Source organism: Pelodiscus sinensis, chromosome 1 (genome assembly GCF_052426305.1).
Source record: "Pelodiscus sinensis isolate ZL-2025 chromosome 1, ASM5242630v1, whole genome shotgun sequence".
In the NCBI taxonomy this organism is placed as follows: domain Eukaryota; kingdom Metazoa; phylum Chordata; order Testudines; family Trionychidae; genus Pelodiscus; species Pelodiscus sinensis.
In genome coordinates this window covers 303,424,889-303,442,304 of record NC_143052.1, presented here as the reverse complement: position 1 = coordinate 303,442,304, position 17,416 = coordinate 303,424,889, and the positions used below count along the sequence as shown (strand labels likewise).

The following is a 17,416-nucleotide window of genomic DNA, read 5'->3' as shown; positions in this document are numbered from 1 at the left end:
TATCTTAATGAACATATTAGAGCTAATGGACATGTTGATTTTATTTCAGCTAATGACTGATCCCATACTCAGGGAGAAGAAGTTGCTTAAGTCTGTCTTACACATCTTAGAAGAAAGGTTAGAGGACAACTACTGGATTGTCCGTCGAATGGCTGTAAGAGGCCTGGGAAATGTAGTCTATGGGGCACCTGAGAAGGTAAGATAGAATACTGAATACAATGCAGCATAACTAGAGAAACTAAAGGAAACAATTGCTCAGGATTTACAGAGGCCATGCACAATGCACTAGGCCAACTTCTGCTCTCTCATACCCCTGTAACCTCTTTGCAGTCAATACACAGCAGGTTGGTTCCCTTGGTAAGCTGGGCATAAGGAAACAATATGTACTTAATATGATCATATGTAAATGTATACTCCTAGGAATGAAGAGTGTAGGCCATACTTCCAAGATGAGAGATTCTATTCCAGGAAACAGAGACACTAAAAAACTCAAATCATGATAGATAATCAGCTGAACGTAAGCGCCCAGTACAAAGCTGTGACCAAAAGAGCTGAGGTGATCCTCGGAGGCATAGACAGAGGGATTCTGAATAAGAATAAAGAAGTTATTTTACCTCTGCTTATGGCACTGGTATGAGAACTGTTAGAATACTATGTCAGGATCATGCCTGCAATTCAAGAAGGATGCTGATAAATTGGAGAAGAGTCACAAGAATTTTCAAAGGGCTAGAAAATGTGCCTTTAGATTCAATGGGGGGGGGGGGGAGGAATGAAGCTAAACTAATTCAGACTGATAGTAAGGCATACATTTTAATGGTAATTTTAATCATTGGAACCATTTACCAAGGGTTGTGGTGGGTTCTCTATCAGTAGCAACTTTAAAAACAAGATGGGCTGTTTTTCTAAAAGAGGTGCTCTAGTCAAACAGACATTATTTTGGGGAGGTTCTGTGTTGTGAAGGAGGTCACAATGGTCCCTTTTGGCCTTCAAATCTAAGTAATTAGAAATCTAATAGGATTACATAGGTGTAATATGGCACAGAGTTTGGCTTATTGTAGCTAGTACCTGATGTAAAATATAGCTATAGGTCACTAGGGGGCAGATGAAATTCCCACTGCTTCATAATTGCTAAAAAAACATATTAGAAATGTGGTTAGTGGAAAGTGTTTTTTAATGTCATATGTCTGAACAGGTGAAAAAGTACAAGAAGTTTCTTCTGGAGACACTGATCAGGACTTTAGAAGAGACTTTCAGTTTTGAAATCATTATCGAATGCATGAAGGCACTGGCCAAAGTCCTGAAGGAGCTGAAAGGGAAGGACATAGGTTCTTCCTTCAGAGACCTCACCATACAGATCCGGAAGTACTTCGATAATGTACGTGAACAGAAGCCTTCAACCCCAGTTCAGCTGACATTGATGAGGCTCCATTTACAATGCATGATGTGTCCTCACTGGGCATTGTTCATGTCAGAATGAAGTGATTTTAGGCCTTAGGGAAGAGATGTGTTTTATGGCGGAGCAGAGAATTAAGAAAATGAGGATGCCATCCCTGCTCCTTCAGTCTCACCCTTCTGTTCATCTTTATTTCCAATGAGAATGGCAAAGGAAGTATGAATACTAGATTAGGTAGCTGCATAACAAGGAAAATGGGCATACAGGGTGTAATGGACTGTTTTGGGCCTGCTCCATACGATTTTTATGTCACCTGGTTGAAATTATTCCATTTTGCAGAGAAGTTTGAGATTTCAAATTTTGGTTTTGTTCCTATTTGGGGGACACACCCCCCAGCCCAAATTTCAAATCTCTTTGTGAAACAGTAATACTATTCTCAACCCAGCTCTACTGGGAGCCTTGCCTGAGGGCAGTCTACTGGCAGACTATGCTGGAGACAGGGAACCTGGAAGCACTGGGAATTAGAGGTGCCAGGGTACACATTTCCTGGCTCCTTGTCAGCCTGCCAAACAGGCTGTTCTGAAGGTGAGGGCCAGGAAGCCCAAGATCTCAGTTAGCCTGCTAGATGGGTCACCAAGAAGCTGACCAAGTACCCCTACTTGGCTTCTGGAAGAATTTTGTCAAAATTGAACTGTCTTCAAAGTATTTTGAAGAATCAACACATTTGGCCCAAACTTGATTAATTCCAGTTCTTCTAAACTTCTGTAGTTGAAATCACTCTACTCTAATGTAGAAGAGACAGCTGTGCTAGATACATGATGTGGTTATCTCTTCGTTACCAACCTGTGTGGCTTTCTTGGCTATAGAAGGACAACACTCTTCGTGCATTGGCCTTTGTCCTGTTTGGTATCCTGGCCGGCTCTGCAAAGAGAAAATGGAAGGACTATTTTGCCAAGCAGGTTAGACAGAGCTGGGTCACGCTTCTGCTGCACCTGCAAGATCCAAGCCCTGAAGTTTCAATGGTAAGAATGACAGTGACTTAAATACTAAGCAAAAAGAATCTTCCTCCTGTTGCCAGGGGAGCTCTGCTATTCCTTCCTGCAGTGGAGACCTAAATTCTTCCCTCAGTTCATTGCCCTCCTTTTGAGTCAATCCCAGACAGGCTGGTCCTTAGCAGCCAGGGTTGTCTCACTGGAGTTCAGGATAGGTCATGGGTCTGATCCCAAGAGTTCATTCCTGCCTATCTCTGCACCCCACGTTCCTGCCTCCCCACAACAGAGGAAAGATCACAGCTATGCCTAGTGAAGCAGCTTTCATAGCTACATCTGTTCTGAAAAAACATTGCTGCTATCTCCAGTTTTCAGTATTATAAAATCATAGAACCATAGGTTTGGAGGAGACCTCAGGAGGTCACTGAGTCCAACCTCCTGCCCAAAACAGGACCAGCCACAACTAAACAATCCCAGCCAGGGCTTTGTCAAGCTAGGACTTGAAAACTCTAGATTTAGAGGTTCCGTTGCCTCCCTAGGTAACCCATTCCAGTGCTTCACCACCTTCCTAGTAAAATAGTTTTTCCGAATATCCAACCTAGACCTCCCCCACTGTAACTTGAGACCATTGCTCCTCATTCAGTCATCTAGTACCACTGAGAACAGCCTCTCTCCATCCTCTTTGAAATCCCCCTTCAGGTAGTTAAAGCCTTCTATCAAAGCTCCCCTCACTCTTCTCTTCTGAAGACTAAATAATCCCAAATCCCTCAGCCTCTCCTTGTAAATCATGTGTTCCAGCCTCCTAATCATTTTTGTTGCCCTCCGTTGGACTTTCTCCAATGTATCAACATTTTTTAAGTAATGGGGTGCCCAGAATTGGATGCAATACTCCAGAAGTAGAATCCCTTTCCCCCTATTAAAGTCATGCTGGCATATTTTCTGTCTATTACTTCAGGGGAATCCCTTTTATTCTTGGGGTAGATGAGCAGTCAAGGACATGAGTTCCATTTGAATGAGCACAATACGTGTTATGGAACAATTCACTGGTGCAACCCTCTTTTTCAGGAGTGCAGAGCTACATTTCATCTCTGTGCCCCATTTTTGGGACTGAAGAGGCTCCAAACTATACTTAATGAGCATCTTAGTTGGAGAACCGAGCTGAACCCTGAGGAGCTCCAGATGGATATCTGCAGACACCTTGTGAGTGACCTATAGAATTATATGAGATTATTGACAGCATAGGCTTGTGATGTAGAAGCAGGGGGAATGTGTGATGGGCAATGTAAGTATCTATGGGTATGTCTACGCTACAAAGTTAGTTTGAACTAACGGACGTTAGTTCGAACTAACTTTCATAGGCGCTACACTAGCGCTCCGTTAGTTTGAATTTAATTCGAACTAGCGGAGCGCTTAGTTCGAACTAGGTAATCCTCATTCCACGAGGATTAAGCCTAGTTCAAACTTACTAGTTCGAATTAAGGGCTGTGTAGCCCCTTAATGCGAACTAGTGGGAGGCTAGCCCTCCCCAGGTTTCCCTGGTGGCCACTCCGGCCAACACCAGGGAAACTCTATGCCCCCCTCCCGGCCCCGGACCCCTTAAAGGGGCACGGGATGGCTACGGTGCCCGTGCCAGGTGCAAGCCTGCCAGCACCCAGCCAGCAGACCCTGCACCTGGTGCGGATCGAGCCACCCACCCGATGCCCCCCAGCCCTCCCCCTCTTCCCGGGACCAGGCTGGCGGGTCCTGGGAGCTTGCCCGGGACCGCAAAAGGCGGGCTCCCTCCTGGGCTAGTGCGGACATCGTGGACCTCGTCCACGATCTCCGCACTAGGCACAGGAAGGTGGCCGGCTAGGGCAGGAGAGCTGCCAGCCTGGCCACCCAGGAGCAGGAGTGCATGAAAATCAAGGTGGTCCACTGAGACCCCACGACCCTGAGCCCTGAGCATACAATGGCCATCCTGGGTCAGACCAAAGGTTCATCTATCCCGTAGCCTGTCTGCCGACAGCGGCCAACCCTAGGGACCCTGGAGGGGATGGACCGAAGACAGTGACCAAGCCATTTGTCTCGTGCCATCCCTCTCCAGCCTTCCACAAACTTTGGGCAGGGACACCTCTCCTACCCCCTGGCTAATACCACTCCATGGACCCAACCTCCATGGCTTGATCTCACTTCCCTTTAAACTCTGTTCTAGTTGTAGCCTTCACAGCCTCCTGCAGCAAGGAGTTCCACAGGTTGACTCTGTGCTTTGTGAAGAACAACTTTCTGTTACTAGTTTGAAGCCTGTTACCCATTCCTTTCCTTTGGTGTCCTCTAGTCCTTCTTTATGGGAACTAATGAAGAACTTTTCTGTATGCACCCTCTCCACCCAACTCCTGGTTTTAGAGACCTCTATCCTGTCCCCACTCCATCTCCTCTTTTCTAAGCTGAACAGTCCCAGTCTCTTTAGCCTCTCTTCATATGAGACCTGTTCCCAACCCCTGATCATTTTAGTTGCCCTCCCCTCTCCCACCCCCTTTTCCCAGTCTCCCCCAGTTTTGTTCAATAAAGACAGATTCCATTTTTGAACACAATTGTCCTTTATTTTGTACATCAAGAAGAGGGGCTAGGGAAGGGTAAGGGGAAGGAGTTGAGGGAGGAATGGGGTACGCGCCCCCGATGGGGAGGACTGGGCTGGCTCTGCGGGCTTTTGGGGTGGAAGCTCTCCTGCAGCCCCCCAATTGCCCCATCTCCCCAGATGGCAGGCTGCGGCAAGTGCAGCCGGTCTGATGGCCAAGTGCTGTGATGTGCCCAGTGTGGGTACTCCGGGCACTCCAAGCCAAGACTGCTTTGCAAGCGGGGCACCCCTGAGAACTGTCTGTCCGGGGTGGGGGTTGGGACCCTTTAAGCACAGCCCTCGGCTAGCCTGAGACAGCATCTCCACGCTCTAAGTCCTCCTCTGATGCCCTGCCGGCACTGCTTCCGGCCATCCTTAAGCCCGGTTCAGGGTCCACTTAATGTGGACATGCTAGTTCGAATTAGTAAAATGCTAATTCGAACTAGTTTTTTAGTCTAGATCCGTTAGTTTGAATTAGCTTAGTTCGAATTAAGTAATTCGAACTAAGTTAGTTCGAATTAACATTGGAGTGTAGACGTACCCTATTAGAGTGGGATACAGGACTGAGGGTGAGAGGAATGTAAATCTGCCATAGATTCCCACTTTCCCCACTTCTACACAGCCTCCTGTCCTTTCTTCTATTTACTTGTTTAAATTAAAAAAAAAGTCTGAGTGAATCCAATAACTGACAGCAGTGGCAAGAGGAACACAGACTGTTTACTTGTGGTTTGTAAAGGCATGTGTTGGCAGTCAAAGGGCATTTCTAGCCAGAGAGAGCTCATGTGTCCCTGATTTTCTCTAGGCCAAAGAGAAGGCTGAGCTACTGGAGAACTTTTACAAAAGCACCATCAGATACTTCCGCAGCAGCTGGGAAGAGATCCGGGCAGCTGCAGCCAAGTTAGCTGGTGAGAGAAAGTGTGCCGTGTCCCTTTTGGTATTCCCTTTGAGGTAGACAGAAAAAGTCCCTGTGTGCAGCACTGAGCTACTATTAATCTCTCCGTGCTGTGACTTCTCATGCATAAATGGAGATGTTAATGTTCTCCTACTTCTTCAGTGTGGTGTTAGGAGGAATTTGTAATTTGCAATTGAATGCTTTGAGATGGCGCAGTCATTTAGTAGCAGAGGCTGGCACACTGTCACGTAGGGTATGTTTATTCTCCGATCAAACTAGTGTGCTAAAAATAGAGTAGCTGTGGCAGGAGTAGCAGGAGGGGTTAACTATTCCAAGGATGATCCCATCCAAACCCAAAAGTCTGTTCTCAAGGTGGCTAGCTCCTCCGACTGCTTCTGTCATCTTACCTGCACTCTATTTTTAGTAGTCAGAGTTAGTGTGGACTCAAACTATAGACCTAAGCTCAGTGTTGTTCACTGTTCCTTACTGGTGCTTCATCACTGGGAGGTAGGCAGCCCACCGCCACACAGTGCCTGCTGTTGCAGGTTCCTGATTGCCTTGCCCAGGAAGCACTAGATTCCTCCCCTTTGGCCCTGTGCCATCCTTTCCTTAGCACACCCATGCAAGCCAGGCAAGCAGTGTGGCCTAATTAATTTATCCAGGTGAGATCCTTGCTTAGTACGCACTTATTCCTGGCCCCAGCCCCTTTGTTCACACCACTAGATTAATACACTATCCTAGTATATCTCCAATAACTGACAGCAGTGGCAAGAGGAACATAGATTGTTTAAAGCAAATGAGGTTTTATGTAAACATTCTTAATTTTTTTCTCTTATTCTCTTCAGTGTGGACGCTAAACTTTTCTAGTATTGTCTTGCCTACAGCTCACCTTAGACTCACAATAGAAGCCAAAGGGCCAATGTTATCACCTTGCACTTAACAAGAGAAGGTTTTTTATTGATGTTTATTTTACACTGCTTATTTAGGCATCATCCTGGAACATACGGACACCAAGAATATGAAATGGCTGGACATGGAACATCTGTTGACCTGTAAGTAACAAATACAGGTGAAATCCTATTCATTAGTGAGTTATAAAGAAATTTAGCTGACAAGCAAGCAGTAACTGATACCACAGGTGTGAAGTGCATCAGCCACACATCAAAGGACAGATTCAGCTTTAGTCTGCTCTGAAAGAGGTACGTCTACACTACAGCGTTAATTCAAGTTAACTTAATTCGAAATAGTTAATTTGAAATAAGCTAATTCGAATTATGCATCTATACACAAAACCTATTTCAAAATAGCATTTTGTTATTTTGAAATAGCGCGTCCACACTGAGTGGACCCTGAACCGAAGTTCAGGCTGGCCGGAACCAGTGCTGGCAGGGCATCGGGTTAGGACATAGTGTGTGGGGCTGCTGCCTCAGGCTAACTGAGCTCCGTGCTTCACGGGACCCTACCCCCACCCCGAACAGACAGTTCTTGGGTTCCCCGCTCGCTTGTCTACCCCGATGAGGGACAGCAAAGCAGTCCTGTCTTGGAGTGCCCTGAGTGCCTGCACTCGGGACACCACAGCACTCGGCCACATGGAGCCAGAGCTGCCCCTGGGCACACCGGTGCGTCTCGTAGGGTTGTTGCCATCAGCCCAGCTGCACTTGCTGCAGGCTACCGTCCGGGGAGTCCATCGGGGGGCTGTCAGGATCCAGGAGGCCCTGCAGGAGAGTGTCCACCCCGAGGAGCCCTCAGAGCCACCCCGGTCCTCCCCACCGGGGGCTCGTGCCCCATTCCTCCCTCACGTCCATCTACTTACTCCTCCCTAGCCTCCCTTCCTGATGTCAAATAAAAGACATGTATGTTCAAAAATAGAAACTGGGTTTATTGAACAACAGGGTGAACCTCTGGGGAGACTGGGAAAAGGAGGTGGGAGAGAGGAATAGAGTGGGTGGGAGAGGGGAGGGTGAAACCTGGGAGGAGGAAGTTGGAAGGGAGAAGCAAAGGGAAGAAAGGAGAAGGGAAGATCAGGGCCCAAGGTTGGGGGTCTCACCGCACCAACTTGATTGTCATGCAAACCTGCTCCTGGGTTCGCATGTGGCCTTTAGTGGCCAGGCTGGCAGCTATCCTGCCATTGACGGCCGTGTTCCTCTGTCTAGTGCGGAGATCATGGATGCTGGGGCATCCCTCCCAAACCTGAATAAGGTCCATGATCTCCACCCTGGACCAGGAAGGCACCCGCCTTCTCCAGCCCCTGTCAGGCTCCTGGGTGCTGGCAGACTGCTCCTGAGGAGCAGTGGAGGGTTGGCTGCCAGTGCCTTGCTGGCTCACGTTTTGTGGCTACTGGCTCAGGGGCCCCGGTGGCCACTGCTGGCTCTTGGCTGGTAGGCTTGGATCTGGCACGGGCCAGGGTCTATTCCTTTAATGGCTCTGGGGCCAGGGGGAGAGGAGAGGAAGTTTTCCTGGTTGTGCCCAGAGTGGCCACCAGGGCTCCCTGGGAAGGGCTGGAGGCCCCCTATTTTGAATTAATTGTCTACACAGCACTTAATTTGAAATAGCTATTTCAAATTTGGTGTTACTCCTCGTAGAATGAGGTTTACCAAATTTGAATTAAGCGCTCTGCTATTTCGAATTAATTTCGAAATAGCGGTTTGCATGTATAGATGCTATTAAAGTTAATTCAAAATAACAGCTGTTATTTTGAATTAACTTTGTGGTGTAGACGTACCTGGAGGAAACTGCAGCCAGTGTGATATAAGTCAGTGCATCTCCTGGCTATCCTGGCAATGCCTCTTCCCAACCTGTGTGATCCACTCTTTGGGCTCCATCGGCTCCCTGGGAGCCACTTTTTGCTACCCCAAACTCCACACCATCAGATTTATTTCTGTCAGGAGATGTAAAATAACTTAAAAGCAGAAGCTATTGAGTCAATGGAGCACCTTCCAATTGGATGAGTTTCTGGTAGGGTCAGGGTCTCCCCTCTCCCCCCTCCTCCATCTCAGTTTGGAGCTTGGAAGGATCCCAATGGAGGAACCTAAAGCTTTGTTTGGACAGAGAGCTGCTGTAGCTTGGTACTCACTGGTACTAAATCTCCAGCTACTGCAGGCATAGGTGACTATATGAAAAGTGAGTCATATTCTCTGTAATTCCAGCTCTCCAGGTCCTACAGAATGACCCAAGTCCCATTGTCCAGCTGGTGGCAACTCAGGTCCTAAGAGACATCTGACCTGGATGAGTGCTCGGGGACTGAAGCACAGACAAATAGAACGAAGAGCTCCTGCTACCTTGTCACATCAATTGCTTCACTGGGGATTGCTGGAGAACAATGTGCTCTGTCTGTGCCAGCTTCTGTTTCAGCTTGGTGGTATGCGGCCAGCTACAGTGACTGAACGATATATCTGCTAGCTCTCTATGGGGTAAGGGAGTAGTATAAGGGCCCTACCATCAATCAAACATTAGCTCCGCCCCCTGAATCCGGAAGTCCCCCCCCGACTCCCCGGAAGTCCCTTCTCCCTTGTCACCGGCAGTCCCGCCCCTGGAGGGTAGTACATCCGGGTCGAGAGGGACAGGTGACCGGAAGTAAAAAGGATGTCATGTGACCCCCGTTAGGCCCGTCCCCTGTCACCGGAAGTCCCGCCCTTGGGGGTAATACATCCGGGGTCAAGAGGGGCAGGTGACCGGAAGTAAGGGGTGTCATGTGACCCCTCTAAGGACTTGCCCCACCTCCCTCTACCAATCAGGAAGGGCTTTCCCCGTAGGACCGCCCCGCGAACCGCTTTGACCAATGGGGGGGCAATTCCGGGACCGGATGACCCGCCCAGAAGTGGGTCATGTGACCCCTCTAAGAACTCGCCCCACCTCCCTCCACCAATCAGGAGGGGTTTTTTCCCTGTAGGACCGCCTCGTGAACTGCTTTGACCAATCGGGGGGCAGTTCCGGGACCGGATGACCCGCCCAGCAGTGGGTTGTGTGACCCCTCTAAGAACTCACCCTCCCTCCCTCTACCAATCAGGAAGGTTTTTTTCCCTGTAGGACCGCCCCACAAATCGCTTTCACCATTTGGGGGGTGCAGTTCTGGGACCCGTTGACCAGACCGGAAGCTGGTCGTGTGACCCCTCTAAGAGCTTCCCGTGACACCCTCTGTCAATCAGAGCATAGCACTTCCCCATAAGTTCTAGCGCCACACAAAAGAGGCCATCTTGTTCCAAGAGCGCGTGTTTCAGAGAGCGTGCAAACGCTGAGCGGAAACATGGACTCCTTCACCACCCCCACCAGAAGTTTGGAGTTTGTTTTGGTGACGAGGGCCTTCCACCACATGAGAAGAAAGCGCCACATCAGCAACAGTTCCGAGGACAAGGGAGAGGCGAAAAGGGGCCCTTTGCCCCCTCTGCTATTGGATACACCAGTATCATCCTTGGCGTTCTCTTCAATGCTTTGTATCAGTATTGAGCAAAAACAAGGTGGGCCCGGTTCGTCTTCCTCGTCCGATGCAATGCTGTCCCGGGTCTGACGGTCAGCTAGAAAGGCATCATCAAGCTGTCAAAAGATTGCCAGAAAGAAATAATGTAAGACGCTCTGGTCATTTTTTTTTTAAAGTTTTCAAAATCCCGGTTTCCTAACCCCATGATGCCCCAACTTCGATCTTTCATTTACCTATTTGGCTTCTTTTCCATGCGTCTTGTCCGACTCCTGGGAGCCATGGGCACCTTCTTCCTCCAGGCCATCTAGCTTGTCTGGCTGCATCGTGAGCGGTTGGGTTTCGGCGTCAGATATTGGTGTATCCATCAGCGGCTGGGCCAAAGGGCTCCCTTCAACTTCTCCTTCCTCCTCGGAACTGTCGCTGATGTAGCGCTTTCTTCTCGGCACCAAAACAAAGTTGGTGAAAGAAGCCATGTTTCCGCTCAGCGTTTGCACGCTCTCTGAAACACGCGCTCTTGGAACAAGAGGGCCTCTTTTGTGTGGTGCTAGAACTTACGGGGAAGTTCTATGCTCTGATTGGCAAAGGGTGTCACGGGAAGCTCTTAGAGGGGTCACACGACCCGCCTCCGGTCTGGTCAACGGGTCCCGGAACTGCACTCTCCGGATTGGTCAAAGCAATTCGTGGGGCGGTCCTACAGGGAAAAAACCCTCCTGATTGGTAGAGGGAGGCGGGGTGAGTTCTTAGAGGGGTCACACAACCCACTGCTGGGCGGGTCATCCGGTCCCAAAACTGCCCCCCAATTGGTCAAAGGAGTTCGCGGGGCGGTCCTACAGGGAAAAACCCCCTCCTGATTGGTAGAGGGCAGCGGGGCAAGTTCTTAGAGGGGTCACACGACCCACTGCTCGGCGAGTCATCGGATCCCAGAACTGCCCCCCCGATTGGTCAAAGCGGTTCGCGGGGCGGTCCTACAGGGGAAAAACCCTTCCTGATTGGTAGAGGGAGGTGGGGCAAGTCCTTAGAGGGGTCACATGACACTCCTTACTTCCGCTCACCTGCCCCTCTTGACCCCGGATGTATTACCCCCAAGGGCGGGACTTCCGGTGACAGGGGACGGGCCTAACGGGGGTCACATGACACCCGGTCAGCTGTCCCTCTTGACCCGGATGTACTACCATCCAGTGGCCGGACTTCCGGTGACAGGGGAGAAGGGAATTCTGGCGGTCAGGGGGCGGGACTTCCGGGGGCAGGGGGCAGGGCTAACGTTTGATTGATGGTAGGGCCCTTATACTACTTAGGGGATTACACATGCGGGAGGAATTCACTAAGGGTGGCTTTAATTGGCATTTAAACATCTAACTGTGGATTTTGGTGATTTCCTTTAGATATCCAGGGCCTTTAACTGTGCTTGTATTGTCCAGTCCCATAAGTTGCTGAGTGTCCTCAAACTCCCTCTGATGTTATTGGGAGTTCAGAACACTCTGCCCTTCAAAGAAGGTACTCAGCAGATATCATTCGTCCTCCAAATTTAGAGGCTATGATCCTCCACCTCATAGCAAAAGTTTCCTGAATAGTTAGGTTTCTAGTCTCTCTCAGCACTTTACTCTTGCCCTCCTGGGTTCTGGGCCTATGAGGAGTCACCAGACAACAGTAAGCAAAGGAGGGTAAAAGGCTGAGGGGGTCTGGGATATCATTGTCTGTGGTTCTCAATGGGGAGAGAATCTTCCTGTGATGGCTGAATATGGGAAGGGGATCAGTGTTTTCCCCTGTTGAATTGACACTTTCTGATAATTCACTATATTAGGTAATAGGAGTTCCCCTAATCTTGTGGTGTTTCCTGTTTTGGAGATTGTTTTCCATTCCATATCCAGCAGCTTAATCCCAACCCATGTTATTATATTTATTAAGGGGCATTGTACAAATGCTGATGACTCTTTAAGTTTATTTCTCAGGTGCTGGCCATGCTGTGTGTCACAAACAGTCACCTGTAAATAACCCTCCCCTGTAAATAATATAGTGTTTGTTTTTACTGTGCACTTATCATTCGTCCTCCAAATTTAGAGGCTATGATCCTCCACCTTATAGAAAAAGTTTCCTGAATAGTTAGGTTTCTAGTCTCTCTCAGCACTTTACTCTTGCCCTCCTGGGTTCTGGGCCTATGAGGAGTCACCAGACAACAGTTAGCAAAGGAGGGTAAAAGGCTGAGGGGGTCTGGGATATCATTGTCTGTGGTTCTCAGTGGGGAGAGAATCTTCCTGTGATGGCTGAATATGGGAAGGGGATCAGTGTTTTCCCCTGTTGAATTGACACTTTCTGATAATTCACTATATTAGGTAATAGGAGTTCCCCTAATCTTGTGGTGTTTCCTGTTTTGGAGATTGTTTTCCATTCCATATCCAGCAGCTTAATCCCAACCCATGTTATTATATTTATTAAGGGGCATTGTACAAATGCTGATGACTCTTTAAGTTTATTTCTCAGGTGTTGGCCATGCTGTGTGTCACAAACAGTCACCTGTAAATAACCCTCCCCTGTAAATAATAGAGTGTTTGTATTTACTGTGCACATGTTTCCAATTAAACTCTTTGAAGTATCTGTTTCAATTACTCAGGGGCCTGATTTCTTCTTTCAGAGTATGTCTACACTACAGCATTATTTCAAAATATCTTATTTCGAAATAGCGCGTCTACACACAAAATGCATTTTGAAATAGCCTTTTGCTATTTTGAAATAGAGCGTCCACACTGAGTGGACGGTGAATCGCATTTAAGGCCGGACAGAACCAGGTCCGGCAGGGCATCAGGTCAGGAGTTACTTCGTGTGGCTGCTGCCTGAGGCTGTCTGAGGCCTGTGCTTAAAGGCACCCCCCTGGACAGCCAGTTCTCAGGTTTCCCTGCTTGCTTGCCTACCTCCATGAGGGACAGGAAACCATTTTGTCTCTGTGTGTTCTGGTTGCCTTCACTCGGGACATCACAGCACTCTGCAACATGAAGCCAGAGCTGCCTCTGGGCACTCTGGTGCTTTTCATGGACGCGTTGCTGCGGACCTGTCTGAACTTTCTGCAGGCTGCCATCTGAGAGGTCCATCAGGGGGCTGTCAGTATCCAGGAGGCCCTGCGGGCGAGCTTCCATCCTGAGGAGCCCTCAGAGCCTCTCTGGTCTGCCCCACTGGGGGCTTGTGCCTCATTCCTCCCTCACGTCCTTCCACTGACCTCTCCCTAACCCCCCTTCCTGATGTCAAATAAAATACACGTATTTTCATGAACACAAACTATCTTTATTTAACAAAACCCCGGGGGAGAGGGGGGAGAATGAAACTCTGGTGAGACTGGGGAACGGAGGTGGGAGAGGGGAGAAGAGAGGGGGGGAGAGGGGAGGGTGAAAACTTGGGGGGAGGAAGCAAGGGGAAGAAAGGGAAGGGGAAGGTCAAGGCTCAGGGTTGGGGGGGCTCTCCAGACCAACTTGATTTTCACGCAAACTTGCTCCTGGGTTCACATGTGGCCTTTAGTGCCACGCTGGCAGCTATCCTGCCATTGATGGCCGCATTCCTCTCTCTAGCGCAGAGATCATGGACATTGGGGCCAATCCCCCCAAACCTGAATAAGGTCCATGATCTCCACCCTGGACCAGGAAGGCGCCCGCCTTCTCCAGCCCCTGTCAGGCTCCTGGGAGCTGGCAGACTGCTCCTGGCGAGTGGTGGAGGGCTGGCTGCCAGTCTTTGCTGGCTCATGTTTGGGGGCCAATGGGTCAGGGGTAGTGACTGCTGGCTCTGGCCTGGCAGGCTTGGAACTGGCACAGACACTGTGGCCAGAGTCAACCCCTAAAGGCTCCGGGGAGGGAGGAAGGAGAGGAGTGATCTTGGTTGAGGCTGGAGTGGCCACCAGGGCACCCTGGGAAGGCTGGAGGCCCCCTATTTTGATGTGTTTACACAGCACTTATTTCGAAATAGCTATTTTGAATTTGGCTTTATTCCTCATGGAATGAGGTTTACCAAATTTGGAATAAGTGCTCCGCTATTTCAAATTAATTTCGAAATAGCAGTTTGGCTGTGTAGATGCTACTTTGAATAAGTAGGAATAAGATCCTCCGGAAAAGGGTGTTTTTTCTGGAGGTTCGGGGCCAGTGTAGACGCTCTTTTCCGTCTTTTCTAAAAGCTGGAAAAAAGCAGCGGACATTTTTATTTAAATGCCGCGGGGGATATTTAAATCCCCCGCGGATTTCCCTATTACGACCTCTGAAATTAACATGCCCCTTCCAGAAAAGGGGCCAATGTAGACGTAGCCCATGTGTTTACTTACAGACTTAGGATAGGTGCCTGTAATAGTGATTGAGGGAAGGCATCTCTGCTTTTTTAAGCTAAGTCCCTGTTTGTGCTTTGCAGACCTTTATCAGGGAGGAACGATTGGATCCCCTAGCTTCCCCCACTGTTCTATGAGGGAATGGCTGTCCTGAGATATCACTGACAGGGCTGCTAGGCTCACTGGTCTTATGACTTCTCTATATCAGGGACCAGCTCATTTGTTAATAATTCACATTGGACGGGAGCTGGGTGAAGGCTGGAGGGTCAGTTTCGCTGTGATGATCACCAGTTAAGCTCTACAGAGAATCATAGAAATGCAGGGTGGAAGTGACCTAGAAAGACCCCCTAGTCCAGCTCCCTGTGCTGAGGCAGGACCAAGTATTCCTACACACTTTTGTCTAACTGGTTCTTAAAAACCTGTAGTGATGGAGATTCCAGAACCTCCCTTTGAAGCCTACTCCGTAGCTTAACTGTTTTTATAGTTACTTAGAAAGTTTCTCCTAATATTGAACCTAAATCTCCCTTGCTGCAGATTAAGCTGATTGCTACTTCTCCTACTTTCAGTCCACATGGAGAACAGTTGATCACATTCTCTTTATAACAGTCCATAACATATATGAACATGGTTTGAACATATTTGAAGGTCTGGCCGTATGTGGGTTTGGCCAAGACACGGAGGAGGAAAAGGAGCTTACAGGTGTTTGGATCCCAGTAGCGATAAATAGGGTACGTCAGAGCACCTTGAACATTTGTATGACCCAGTCCCAAAGAATGGCCAAATTCATGAGCAGCAACAAGGAACAAATTTGTTCCTAAATTTTTCATATATAAAAAAGAGGAAAAGAATTGTTAACATACAATGGAACAGAGAATCACAAGCAGAAGAATTCACATCTTTTCATTGTGATGAAATCCTATAGGTTTAATTTAAGTTTATCTGCTCTCCCATGTTTTAGTAAGTATTTTTCAGAGGCCATGAATGGGAAGTCAGGAAACCTGCAATCTATTCCTGACTCTCCTTTTGTTAATGGCCCACCTTTTGACCATAGGCAAATCACTTAAAGTTGTGTCTAACTTACAAAAACACCAGGATAATATTGCTCTCCCACTTTTGTAATGTGATTTAAGCTCCACAGAATACAGACCTTATATATATGCTATGGCAGGCAAAGGTAAGTATGTTACATTATATATAAGAGAGAGGGACGAACAGTTATAGGAAGAAAACGCCAGGGCTTTGTGTAGAAGGAGCTGAATTTGTTGCGAAGGGCACAGGAAATACTTTACCTATATGATTTTGTGACCATTTATCAGCTTCATCAAAATGAGCATCTCCTCCTATCCCTGGGCTTGGTGCAAAGGCATGAGCCAGTACTCCCCCCCCCCCCCCCCCCTTCCATCAAAGGGAGACTGGTCGCCGTGTGCTGCATAGGAAAGGAAATTAATATGTCATCAATTAACACAATGATTCATTTTAAACACAGTTACATATCTTGAAGTTTAGAATTTGCTTTTATTCATTGTAGATAATAATATATTAAAATGAGACTAAAATGATGTTAAGGTTGCAAAGTGAAACATTCAAAAGGTAGGAAATGTCACACTTAAGATTGCCTGTTCAATGAACTCAGCTCCCATGTGTGTGCACATTATGGTCCAGTTTTTAATTCCATGATTGCAAACTATTTTTTCCCATGGACTTCTGTCTCATGAAGGGCATTTTCTCAGCAATGGCTGAATCATCTTCTCTGAAACTTTCCAAAATTTCAGCCTGAGGCTGAAACCAAGTGAGAAAATGTCTGGCTTAAGTTTTGCAAAGTTATAAGCGTCTGAAGGCAAGGTCCTAGAATTGACAGCATTGGGCAATAATAAGGATAGATTATGCTACCTGCACTATCTGTACTACTTCAAGTGCATGATTTTAGGGAACCACTGCTTTGAAAAACTGAGCCTCTCATTTGGTAAACTAATTTAATGTGTCTTCTGTTAGAATCTCCCGTAAGAGTGGCTGAGGTGTCTGGATCTTCAGCTGGAGGTTGGATGGAAAAGGTTGACTCTCCTCTTCTGCCTATAAGAAGGGCTACAATTTCTTGCTGGAATTCAAGGATTTGCAGGACAGTTGTCAAAAATTCATAACCCAGGAAGACAGTACAACATTATTGTACTATTGGATGTTTGGGGATGAATCTTTAAGGGTTTGGCTACACTCAGAATGCTACAGCTGCACCACTGTAGCACTTCAGCATAAGTAGCGCCCACAGTAATAGGAGTTCTCTCCTTGGTGGAGGTACATCACCTCCCCAAGAAGGGGTAGCTAGGTCAATGGGAGAAGTCTCCTCTTGACCTAGCACTAGTCTACACTGGCTAGTATAGATGACTCTCAAGGGTCAGGATTTTTCACACGGCCGACCGAGGGACATAGCTTTATCAAAATAAAAAACTAGTGTAAACAGCACTTAAGAGGAGGACTAACACTTGTATGTCTACACTGCATCTCTTTAGCACAAAAGCCTATGCAAACTAGCATATTTCCCTGCTTCATTTGCATAATTAATCAGGGGACATTTTTGCGCAAGAGGCTTTTGCACAAAAAGTAGCCCTCTACACAGCTCCTTTTTGGGCAAAAACACCCTCTTTCACAAGAGCCATTCTTCTCAATTTTTTCAGAAAGAATAGCTCTTGCGCAAGAGTGTGTTTTTGTGCAAAAAGGAGCTGTGTAGATGGCTCTTTTTTGCACAAAGACTCTTGCGCAAAAATGGCCACTAATGAATTATGCAAATGAAGCATGACAATATGCTAATCGGTGCTTCAGTTGCATAGGCTTTTGTGAAAGAGGGGT

The 17,416-nt window shown here is 47.8% G+C and overlaps 1 protein-coding gene and 1 long non-coding RNA gene across 2 annotated transcripts; both read left to right on the top strand.

Moving 5' to 3' along the window:
- Positions 1-51: 51 nt before the first annotated feature.
- On the top strand, positions 52-3,641 carry LOC149525780 (protein maestro-like). Its single transcript, XM_089776380.1, has 4 exons — positions 52-196; positions 1,193-1,375; positions 2,260-2,415; positions 3,448-3,641. Exons 1-4 carry the CDS (start codon positions 53-55, stop codon positions 3,595-3,597), a joined length of 633 nt encoding a protein of 210 aa, XP_089632506.1. The 5' UTR covers position 52; the 3' UTR covers positions 3,598-3,641.
- Positions 3,642-5,600: 1,959 nt separating this feature from the next.
- LOC149525779 (uncharacterized) lies at positions 5,601-9,344 on the top strand. Its single transcript, XR_016348859.1, has 3 exons — positions 5,601-5,880; positions 6,854-6,919; positions 9,014-9,344. It is a non-coding gene; the product is annotated as an uncharacterized LOC149525779 (long non-coding RNA).
- The last annotated feature ends 8,072 nt before the right edge of the window (positions 9,345-17,416 follow it).